The sequence below is a fragment of the Lacerta agilis genome, chromosome 5, assembly GCF_009819535.1.
Source record: "Lacerta agilis isolate rLacAgi1 chromosome 5, rLacAgi1.pri, whole genome shotgun sequence".
Lineage (NCBI taxonomy): Eukaryota > Metazoa > Chordata > Lepidosauria > Squamata > Lacertidae > Lacerta > Lacerta agilis.
Genome location: NC_046316.1, coordinates 95,127,019 through 95,139,155, shown reverse-complemented (window position 1 = coordinate 95,139,155; position 12,137 = coordinate 95,127,019). Strand labels below are relative to the sequence as shown.

Here is a 12,137-nt window from a genome sequence, read left to right as displayed (position 1 = left end):
GTAATTTGCGGGCATTGCTTTTCCCAGTAATTGCTATATTTCTTCCAATCTAATTGAAAATTTTGTTTGCTATAACCTCTAATTGCATCTGTCAATCTTGCCAATTCAACATAACTAAAAAAATCTATCTTGCCATTCTTGTTTTGTTGGAATTATTTATTTTTTCCCAATTTTTCGCTTTGCAATTTCAGGCAAATGTCAAATGGCTCCCTGAGGAATATCACCTGGGAGAACTTAGGGGGCCAAAACGACGCCCAAGCATTTTAAAATCATGGAATCATGTTTTTTGCTTTACAAAAGCAATGTATGCAAGTTAATACATTAGCAGGGTTTTTTATTATTAAAGAAACCCACTTGTAATGTGATAGACAATGTTTAAATTTGGAGGTAATTATTAGAGATAAAGATTCTATATACATGTATGAATGAAGATAATACAAAGGAACCAAGGGAAGGAATAGAGGGAAGTCGGGGGATTCAGGTAACCCCACAATGTGGATTCAATATTGATTGAGTATACAGTTGTTATAAATGTTTTATTTTATGTTTTATTTTTCCTTTAATGTAAGGATTGTGTGTGTGTGTGTGGAAACTAATAAAATATTTTAAAAATAAATAAATAAACATGGAATCATGGAATTGGAGTTGGGAGAGACCCCAAGGGGCATGCAGTCCACCTCCTCCTGCCCTGTAAGATTCCCAGCTAGTGGATCCCTAACTGGGACAGCCAGGAGTGGCTCTCAGCCGCTAGGACAGAGCCAGTCACACATTTCCCAAGCACCTTGACTCGCTTGGCTCCTCGAAGCTCAGGTGAACTTCCTTTTGGACAGGAATACTCACCTAACCTGTCTAGGAAAATATATATATATATATATATATATATATATATATATATATATATATATATATATATACACACACACACACACACACACACACACAGCAGCTTGTGTGGGGAACATGGCAGACAGAAGTTGGACTTTAAGAGAGATGTAATTATTGTTTACTAGTGTATGTTTGTGTAAATAAAATGTGTTTTTTCATGGGGTGGGGGGAGAAATGCACAATTTAAAGGGCTATGGCCCACATAGACTCGTAGAACCAGAGAGCTGGAAGGGAACCCCAAAGGTCCTCTAGTCCAACCCCCGGCCGTGCGGAAATCGCAGCTACAGCAGCTGACGGATTGGCCATGCCCAAACGATGGGCTGCCCTGGTCCCGGTTGCTGCCTTGCACAGCTGCTTTGGGATACAGATTCTGGCACAGCATGGGAAGATCCAGCCCAAGGCCTCCTTTTCAGGAAGAGCCTGTGCTGCTGCTTTGGGAGTCCGTCTGTGTCAGCCGCGCTGCCCGGTTCCTGGGAAGAGAAGCAACCGCCCTGTGCTGAGTCAGACCAATAAATCTTCTGCTAAATGCATAACAACATCCGAAGAGGCTGATGGCACAAGCCCAAGGGGCCCCATCCAGGCCAGGATCCTTTGCTCACGGGGTGCCCCCGGGGAACCCCCGCACGCAGGGTAGGGGTCATCCCTGCTTCCTGGGGGAGGGAGTGCCACAGCTTAACTCTGCACCGAGTGAAGAAGTCCTTCCTTTCCTCTGTCCTGAACCTTCCAGCGCTCAGCAATGGAGGAGGCAACTTTGGGCTTGGTAAACCAATGCTCTTGCTAGCCTTAGCAATTAATTACTTAATTAATTAATGGCCTTCAACTACTCTGATCCCAAGTATCGGAAAGGCCGCCTCAGGTGCTGAGATGGGCAGGAGGGGCCCCTCAGAGGCTAAAGTCCAGGAGAGGGCCTTCTCTGTGTTGGCCCCCTAAGAGGTGGAGCTCCCGGCCTAGATGGACCTGGTGCCTTCATGGGCCAGCTTCCGGATAATGCCGAAGACACACTTTTGTACCCTGGCTTCAGAAACGGGAGGCGCATGTTTTTAGGGCCCACCTTATTTCATGAAATTACAGGATGGCAAAATCGCAAGGAAGAGTTGTTCACAACTAAAGGATTTCTGTGATTGTAAGTTGTTTTTCAAACTGTTGTTGGGTGTTTTTTTTTGTTTTGTTATTTTATTGTTGTGACCTGCCCCGAGTGGTTTAGGGTGAATGGCGGGCAATTCACGCTGGCACCAGACCTGTTTTCTCTACGCGCTCAGGTGAGCCCAGGTGAGTCACAGGGGATGAGTGCCAATTGCCTAATCTGCACTTGGCTCATAACGCCTCACCCTCACCATTCCCAGGTGTCGACATCTCTCTCCCACAGCCCAGCCCTGCTTGGCAGTCCTGCGTTCCCACCCTTAATGATTCCTGGCCCACGATAGCCAGATTTGCCAGGACCTCGTTGAAAGTAAACCGATCCTCACAGGGAGATCAGATCGCCACAGGGAGATCAAATCTCAGGTGCTCAAAGGGATTAGCAGCGGCGAGGGCAGCTCCTCCCTTTGGGCTGGCCACCACCTCGGCCTCCGTTTTTCATGAGCACGCAGATCTTAAAAGGAGACAAGGAGACAGAGAGTGAGGTGGGCGGGCGGGTGGCACTGCCCTCGTGGGCACAGGATGGGCACCCTGGCACGTGAGGGCAAGGGATGGGAGTCGTGTGGAGCTGGGCTGCTCGCTCGTTTGGTAGAAAGCAGGAAGCGCGTTTGTGTCCAATCATGGTCACCTCGCCTCCAAAAGGACATTGCGGAGTTGGAAAAGGTTCATAAAAGGGCAACGGAAATGCTAAAAGGAAGGTCTTCTCCACGCAGCACATACAGGTAGTTAAACTGTGGAACTCCCTGCTGCAGGAGGAAGTGATGGCCACCGACTTGGATGGCTTGAAAAGAAGATGAGACAAATTCATGATGGCTACTGGCCAGGATGGCTGTGCTCTGAATTCCAGTTGCTAGAGACCACAGGAGTGGGGAGTTGGTCCGGGGCCCGAATCCTGCTTGCGGGTTTCCCTATTTGGAGCATCTGGTTGACCCCTGTGAGAGCAGGAGGCTGGACTAGATGGTCCACCGGCCTGATCCTGCAGGGCTCTCCTTATGTTCTTTGTCCCTCCTATGGTCCTGGAAGAGCCCCCAATCCAAGGTTGTGCCCCTTTGCAGGGAGGTCCTTGAGGAAGGCTGCCTCAAAGTCACCTGAGCCAAAGGCTGAAGGGAGGGAATCTGAGCCTGGGATTTCTCCCAACCTTTCACCACTTCCGTGACTAATAGCCAACCTGGGCGAGAGTTTTGCAAAGGCAGGAGGTGGCAGGAAGGAGCAGGGGAGCCTCTTTCGTTGCCGGAGAGTTTAGCATCTTTTCCAGCTCCTTTATCAAAGAAAATGGGCGTCTATTATCACCCAACCCTTTTCTGCGATGTCTTGTCTCTGCGGTTCAGTCTGTCAAGGCACATCCTGCTTTCCAGGCCACCGAGAGTATAAATAATGAATTATTATTATTATTATAAGAATCCTGGGAACTGTAGTTTGTTAAGGGTGTTGGGGGGAAGGGATGTGCTTGAAATGCACAGTACCCATACATCTCTCTACTCTTCTCCTTCCAAGATCTGGCTCTGGGGTGCTTTGGGTGGAAGGGGTGAGGGTGAGGCAGGGGCTTGCAAAGAGGTGGGCGACAGGAGTCCAGCGAGCAGGTGGGCCCTTCTGCATGCCTGGAGCCTCCAGGCTGGAGTTTCTGTCTGGGGCAGAGCCAGTGGACACGAAGGGTCAAAGGGTACCTGGGCACCTGGACAAGACAGCCCTCCTCAGGTGTCTCCTGCAGGGTCTTACATAACACCGGAGGGAGAGGGAGAGAGAGAGAGAAAGCCTGAAAGACTGCAGAGGGCTGGAACAGGTTTGGCTAAAAGAAGGCGTGTGCTCTTAAAGGCAGGCACAACACCATGGAGACAGCGACTGGCTCCTGCCCTGAGTTCAGATCAGCCGGAGCTTCTGTTGCTGCTGCTGCCATCCTTGGGGGAGAGGACACCCTGGACTGCTTGACAGCCGCCAAGTTTGATGGGGGGAAACCTTCTGCAGGACCACCGTCACCTCCTCAACCGGGGAAAGGAGGATGAGCTGGTAAGAGGCAGCGGAGAATTGAGCTTCCTGGCTCCCCAAATCAGCTGCGTTTCCAGGAATCTCACGAATTCCTTCCTGCTCTTGGCTCCAGAAGGCGGCTTGCTCCTCCTAGCCCAAGGCTGGCTCACTGGGTGGCCCCTGGAAAGCGCCCCTGAGCACACAACCGAGGGGATGGGGTGAGGGGGGGGCGTTGGGCGGCTTGCTCTTTTCTCCCTGTGCATTTCAAGACCTTGGCAGGAATCCACAGGTGGGTGTGCCCTCGGAGGTCTTTAAAAGGGATGGATTCGGGCCAGGCGAGTCGGCTGGTGCCTGCCAAGAATGAAAAGGGGGACTGCAACAAAAGGTTGCAGCACGCAGTGCTTCTGTTTAGGAGACTATCCAGGTGGGTTGAGCAGGAAGCTCCAGGGGGTTCTGGATGAAAGGCAGAACTGTCAGATCCATTTCCATCTGGGCCCTGCCTGGGTCACCCTCCCAGGATCTATACCAAGAGGCGTGTGTTGGCTTTCCTAAATCTCTCAGTAGCTTTCAGTACCATTCATCACAGTGTCCCACTGGACAGCCTGCCTGGGTGTGGAGTGGGGTTTGGGGAGACTCAGCATTGCAGTGGTCCCACTCATACCTTGCAGGGAGGGCGTAGAAGGAGGTCTGGGTGACGCCTCCTCTGCCTTGTGGGTCTTGACTTCCCCACTCTGTTCTTTCAGAGCTACCACAGAGACTGTGCAGGGGTGTTGGGGACAGGGCACACTCTGTATGAGACATCCAGCTCTGGTTAGATGGACACCTGTCAGGGCTGCTTTGACTGAGATTCCTGCATTGCAGGGGGTTGGACTAGATGACCCTGGGGGGTACCTTCTGTTCTGCAATTCTTCCTGCCTCGGGTGTGGTAGAGAGGAGACTGTCTTGGGCAACTTCTTAACCTCAGTGATGGACTGGATGAGGGAGAATGAATTTAATCTTGATCCAGAAAAGTTGCAGGCGCCGGAGGCGGATTGTTCGGCCGACTTTAATTTTGGACAAATGCTTCCTTGGGGTTTAGGGTAAATGCCTTTGATGGGGTCACATTGAATCACAGAATTGTAGCGTTGGAAAAGGCCCTCCAGTCTGACTCCCTGCAACGCAGAAATGCCAGCTTAAGAATCCCAGACAGATGGGCATCCAACATCTGCTTCAAACTCCCAGTGAAGGAGAGTCCACTGCCCGTCCCCCAATTAAAGAGCAGGCTAGCATTGTGGGAGCGGTCCTGAACCTGGCGCTGTTATTTTTGGATGTTTGAGGGGCGTCCAAAATCCAGAATGGATGTGCATTCAGCTACATGGTTATCTTACCTGGGAGTAAGGGCCATGGAACATGATGGGGCTTCCCTTGGTGCAGAAACATAGAAGATTGCATGTTGAGGATACCATCTGCGCCATAGGCTTTTGCCATGGTTGCGCATGCTATGGCTGCTTCTCGACTAGACTACTGTAATGCACGTCATGTGGGGCTGCCCTTGGATGCACTCTGGAAACTTCAGCGGGTCCAGAACGTGCCAGCACTATTTTTGTCTGGTGCCAGGAGCTGGGAGCAGGCGACTCTCATCCTTCATGGACTCCACGGATTGGCACTTCCTGGGCTAAATTCCAGACGCTGATCAAAGCCAGCTATTACTGGCTGAGCCTGGGATCCTCTCGGGAGCTCCAAGTCCACTAGGTGCATTCCCCTTCCACCACCGTGAGTTGAGGGCACCAGAGAAGGTCTTCCTCAGGTGCCTCCAGCCTCTGTGGTGAGACTCTTGCCACCAAAACGAGGCCTTTTGGGGTGCAGAAGACCAGTGAATGCAGTGCATCTTATGGAATGAGATATAAACACCATAACATCCAAGAGGAGTCATCAGCATGAGTTCTAGTTACAGGTAGGTAGCCATGTTGGTCTGCCATAGTCGAAACAAAATTAAAAAATTCCTTCCAATAGCACCTTAAGGTAAAGGGACCCCTGACCATTAAGTCCAGTCCTGTCCGACTCTGGGGTTGCGGCACTCATCTCGCTTTACTGGCCGAGGGAGCCGGTGTACAGCTTCCGGGTCATGTGGCTAGCATGACTAAGCTGCTTCTGGCGAACCAGAGCAGCGCCCGGAAACGCCATTTACCTTCCCGCCAGAACGGTACCTATTTATATACTTACACTTTGACGTGCTTTCGAACTGCTAGGTGGGCAGGAGCTGGGACTGAGCAACGGGAGCTCACCCCGTCATTGCGGGGATTTGAACCGCTGACCTTCTGATCGGCAAGCCCTAGGCTCTGTGGTTTAACCCACAACGCCACCTGTGTCCCTTAGAGACCAGCTAAGTTTGTTCTTGGTATGAGCTTTCGTGTGCATGCACACATCTTCAGATACACTGAAACAGAAGTCACCAGACCCTTATATATAGTGAGAGGGTGGGGAGGGGTATTACTCAGAAGGGGGGTGGGAATGGAGGATTGGCTGATAGGTGTGGAAAACCAGTCTATTTCTTATTACAAAAGAATTTCAGAAACAGACTGGAAAGAGAAGTTGCTGGATTGCCACTTATTACCAAACTTAAAACCATGGAGAGACCTGGTCTGAATAGAGACATTGGATTCTTATCTCATTATACATGAGAAAGCTATTTTTGGCCATCTCACCCCTTGCGTTTTCCTGTAAGACCAATTGCAGTAGTTAACAGTCATCAACAGGTTTTCCACACCGATCCCCCATTCCCTCCACCCTTCTGAGTAATACCCCTCCTCACTCTCTCGCTATATTTAAGGGTCTGGTGTTTTCTGCTTCAGTGTATCTGAAGAAGTGTGCATGCACACGAAAGCACATACCAAGAACAAACTTAGTTGGTTTCTAAGGTGATACTGGAAGGAATTTTTTTTTATATGAGTGAGTCTTGGGGAAGGGAAAAGCAAAGAACAGGATATGCAAATAGCAGAAGATGATCCAACATAACTCTTAGAGGAACAGCATGCAGCTTAACTTAGAAGTGTATCCCCGCAGCCCAAGGCCTTGCCCACATCTCTGCTTCTTACACTCTGGATGGAAAAACACGGCTGCCCTCCAGACAGAGATTCAGAGCTGCTCCTATCAAGAGCCAGAGTTTCCTGACCAACGTTTTCTTCTATTCTGGGGTGATCAGCTTCACCATTTTGGCAGTTTCCCCCCAGTCCCCCAAACTGAGCTCAGTAACACCCCACTGAGAGGGGGAAACGGTCTGTAATTTTAACTACTGTAGTGAAATTGTAGAATTGGAAGGGCTCCCCAAGGGCCATCTAGTCCAACCCCCTGCAATGCATGAACCATACCTTTAAAAAAAAAACCTGGCAGGTGGCCACCCAACCTCTGTTTCGAAACCTCCAAGGGAGGAGAGTGAACCACTTTCGGAGGGAGTCCGTTCCGCCATCGATTGGCTCTTACCGCCAGTGAGGAGTCGGAATCTCATTTCTTGCAGTTTGAATCCACTGGTTCAGGTGGATTCTGAACCAGCAGAAAACAAGCTTGCTCCATCTTCCCTGTGACATCCCTAGAGAGAGAAAGGGAGAGAGAGAAACACATGAACTCTTTGTCAGGAATGTCCTACTCACAAATAGGACCTTGGCAGAGACAATTGCCCAACTGGCATGTTCCCTTCCTCCTGGGCGATCGTTCGGGAGCTTCAAAAGCATTCCTCAGCGTGAACATCACAGCGACTGATGTCTTCTGGCATCAGCACACTTAGGGATCTGCAGAGGTTTGCACAGTTGCGTAACAGAACTCAGCAACTCAGCATTTAGGCTAATCTACTTTATTTACATATAAATACACACTGAGCACTGTAACATGGCTCCCTCTCTCTTTATTATCAGGCAGCAAAGAGAGAGAACAAAGGACGATAGTCCCACTTCAGGGAACACAGTAATACAAACATCCTGTATCTGTCACATCCCATTCCTGTGGAATCAAAACACACACCGTCATGTGATAGACAACAATCCCATGACTGCACACGGGGATTGAATCTCCAACACTCTTTCCATCACCCCCACCCAGTGGAAGGACTGGAGACATCTTTTCCACACACCCTGGAGGTGGGGGAATGGGGTCTGTCTGCCCCTTCATTTTGGGGGGAGTCATCCGAACGCCTTGGCTGCTCTCTCACCTGGGAGCATCACCTGGTGCCTTGATGGCCGTCCCAGGGCTGTGCCACTGCAGGCTGGCTGTTCCCCTGGGGCAGCAGCGCCACTGCCGGCTTCCTCCACCAGGCTTTCCTCTGCCTTGCCTGCATGCTGCATCGGCGTTTCTGAGATCAGCCGCTTTTTGAAATGGGCTCGTTTCCCCCCCTTCCAGCTGGAGGATCCTGTCCTGCAGCCACAAGGGCTCAGGTGTTGGGGGGATGATCTGTGGCAAGAGGAAGGCAGATTGGAACAACAGCTGGGGAGGAGGGAGTTTGTGCCGCAAAGCTGGAAGGCAAAGCAAGCCTGGCCACCGTCCTGGTATCTTCTTGGTGAAGCTGTCTTCCTTCCACCATCATTGCCGCTGCCTCCAGGAGGGGCCAGCTAAGTGTGGAGGGAAGAGCTCACCTACAAAACAATCAACCCCCCCCCCCCAACTTGGATCTTGGGTGGAATCTACACACATGTAAAAAAAAACACTGTGGAAATGCTTTTTTAAAAAAAGTTTTGAAAAACATATTGAATTTGACATAGCTCACCGTCACCATCTAGTGTCACATTTGTGTATTGCACTTTTCAACACACTTAAACATTTTACAGTGGTACCCCAGTTTTCGAACGTCTCCTTTGACGAACATTTCAGTTTTTGAATGCCGTAAACCTGGAAGTAGATACTTCGGTTTTCTAACGCGCCCCGGAAGTCGAAAATGCCGCGCTGCTTCAGCTGTGTACAAGACCCTGAGGCGGTCGGCTATTGAGTTTTCGGTTTCTGAACTTTCTGAACTCGAACGGTCTTCCGGAATGGATTACTTCGAAAACCGAGGTACCACTGTATTTGCACGTGTATAGCCGAGTCCTTATTTTGATTCATTTGGGAGCCTTTTTTGCCTTCTATAAACTTGTTACAACAAATGTTGTAAATACAAGCCAACCCATTGCTCTTAAATAACTAGCAACGCAGTCCAGTTTTCTTTAGGTTCTTACTTATTAGTCCAGTCCAGAACTATTCTCAGCCTGGTGAGAGAGAGAGAGAGAGAGAGAGAGAGAGAGAGAGGGAGGGAGAGAAGTCCCTTCCCCAACCTGCTGGCGGCTTCTGAGACAGACCCAGACTCCCAGGGATGATTTGTCCATTAACATCAGACTCCATCTTAACGAAGACTCCACCTTCTCTCTCCCCCGTCCCCAGCTTTAGCTTCTGCACCTGCTCCTGTTCTCTGCAAAAAAAAAAAAAAAAGCCATTCTGCAAATGCAAACTTCCATGCAATGCTTTGTGCACATTAAGCATAGCTTTTGCAGAGTGGCCTTATCCCCTGAAACACGGGTCTTTGCTGGAATAAATAGCCATTTCATTTTTTGAAGTGGAGAGGCTGAACCCGCAGGGCAGGTTATTGCAAGAGATAAAGATCCTGCCGCAGAGGCAGGAGGAGGCTGTGGGCAAAATGCAACCGTACCAGCCTAGCTTGCTCCTGGCCTTTAACGGGAGCTTGGTATGCAGGAATCAGGAAGGGTTTTTAAAAAAATTGTAGTAGGTCCAGGTGAGCATTTAATCACTTGCTGATATCTGAAGGCAGAGTGATGTAAACAAAACCTGCTCCTTTTTCTTTATGGGGTATCCAAAAGCCCGTATAGAGTCCTTAAGTAGGTTCTCTGTGGGTAGGAGAAAGTAAGAGGCCAAGCAGAGAATATTGAGAAGCAAAGCAGCTAGTAAGCCTGATCTTTATTAACTGTTGCAACAGGGTCTCCACTCCCCCCATGCAGGAGGGAGGAGGAACCCAGAACAATGGTGCGCAAGCCCTTATGTAGACTTTGAAATTGCCCACCCTGTAGCTTAAGACCACCCCCCAAAACACCATCCATACATCCCAGGAGGAGGCAGTCTACAACCAAAATCCTGTCTGCCAGGATACCTGACAATGGTCACTGATTGCTTACTTGAGCAGTAACTTTTGTGATGGTAAATACCTTAATTCCTGAATCCTATTCATACCCAAAGAGGCCCTAAAGACAGGTAAGCAGAAGACAAGGGAGAAGCTTTTCCCACTTCCTTCCTCCTTGCAGAGAAACATTTGAGGTCCATTTGGGAAATGGTTTCAGGATTGCTCTTGTACTATTTCAGACACGTGGTTTACATACTTATGTTTGTGTTTGCCTTGTAAATTTATGAACATTTAATTTGTATATTTGAGACCTTAAATTCTTATAACACAGAGCAAAGCTGCTATTAAGGGCGGAGGGGGAAGGAATCCCTGCCAAAACAGATGTTGACTAGGGAAACGTAGAATTGTGGAGCTGGAAGGGACTCTGAGGGTCATCTAGTCACACCCCCTGCAAGGCAGGAATGGCCTGAGCCCCCACCATGGTGCTGGCAGTTCAACCGATTGACAGCGTTCCCTATAGCAGCATCCATTTGACAAGCCAGCCTTCCCCAACATGGCACCTCCCAGAGGTTTTTAGAAACCAGGAGGAACAAAATTTTCACAAGGAATGGGGGAAATATATATGTTACCTTAAAAATCATTGTAAACAATTGGATTGGAATGATGCTTGTAGTTTAACGTTGGACTGTGCCTGTAATGGAGATTTCATAGATTTGGATCAGTAGAGAAGATGAGGAGGGGAAAAGGTGAAGATAAGGACCCACAAAGGGGAAGGAGGAGGGAAGTCCAGGGGAATTTGTGGAATTCTCTTTTTGTTTGGGTTGCTTGATAACCGTTTGTAAATTTCAAAATCTGAAAAATAAACCCTTTTTAAAATAATAAAAATAAAAATAAACTAGATGTGTGGAAGTTGGGAGACAGTTTGCGCTAACTGAAAAAGCCTCTGACTCTCATTTCGGGCCGTGTACACGCTAAAACTGTGGCCATCAAGTTACTTGGCGAAAGGGAGTCCCCGTGGGGGCAGCCAGGGAGCGGTAGGGGTCTCAATAGCCATGCGGTCCTCCTGGGGGGCAGCGGTTGCCCTCGAGGGCCGCCTCTCCCCTGAGGGAGAGGACTTTTCTGCGGTGGCCCCCCCTCTGCCTGTGGGCTGCTCTCCCCAGTGTTATAGGAATTCTAAGGTCTTATATATATAATAATAAATGTTCATAAATGTACACTGCAAACACACACGCATAAAAGTATAGGGTCTGAAACAGTAGTACAGGAGAGCAACCCTGAAGCCCTTTTGACTCTCCCAAATTGACCGCAAATATTTCTCTGCAAGGAGGAAGGAAATGGGAAAATCTTTCCAATTGTCTTTGGACTGCAGGGGCTTACACATCCCTTTTGAAATACAGCCTGGCAAGGATATGTGAAGCTGAGAAAACTATCAATATGCGTAAGAGATTCAGGAACTAAGTACCATACATTTCCATGTATAAGACTAGGTTTTTTTACTCTAAAATAATGTTCAAAATCTGGGCTCGGCTTATATGTGGATAGTATCTTCCCCCATTTTCTTAAACCAGAGTCCCCCATTATAGGGGGGCATCTTTTACATGGGGGCGTCTTATAGACAGAAAAATACGTTATTTACCATCTCAAAGGAATGAGGTCCAGCTCCGAGGGCTTTCTGGCAGTTCCCTCCCTGCGAGAAGCGAGGTTACAGGGAACCAGGCAGAGGGCCTTCTCGGTGGTGGTGCCCACACTGTGGAACGCCCTCCAGCCAGATATTAAAGAAATAAAATTTTAGAAGACATCTGAAGGCAGCCCTGTTTAGGGAAGTTTCTAATGTTTAATGCTGTATTGTGTTTTTAATATTCAATTGGGAGCTGCCCAGAGTGGCTGGGGAAACCCAGCCAGATGGGTGGGGCAATAATAATAATAATAATAATAATAATAATAATAATAATAATATGGCCAGGCTACCCAGAAAAGGCAATCAGATAAGGCATTATCATGTATCCTGGCGGACAGGAGAGAAGCAGCACACTCCAGTTTCTGCTGGGGACCACCTCTTTCTGGGATGTATGGATGGTGTATT

General features: G+C 48.9%; 1 protein-coding gene across 1 annotated transcript in view; it reads left to right on the top strand.

The window, feature by feature from the left end:
- Nucleotides 1-3,900: 3,900 nt before the first annotated feature.
- Nucleotides 3,901-12,137, top strand: part of LOC117046408 (probable cation-transporting ATPase 13A4) — a gene marked incomplete at its 3' end in the record, with an annotated part of 13,924 nt that continues 5,687 nt past the window's right edge. The window contains exon 1 of the mRNA XM_033148211.1: nucleotides 3,901-4,026. Within this exon, the coding sequence (XP_033004102.1) occupies nucleotides 3,964-4,026 (63 nt within the window). The remainder of the gene's footprint in view (nucleotides 4,027-12,137) is intronic.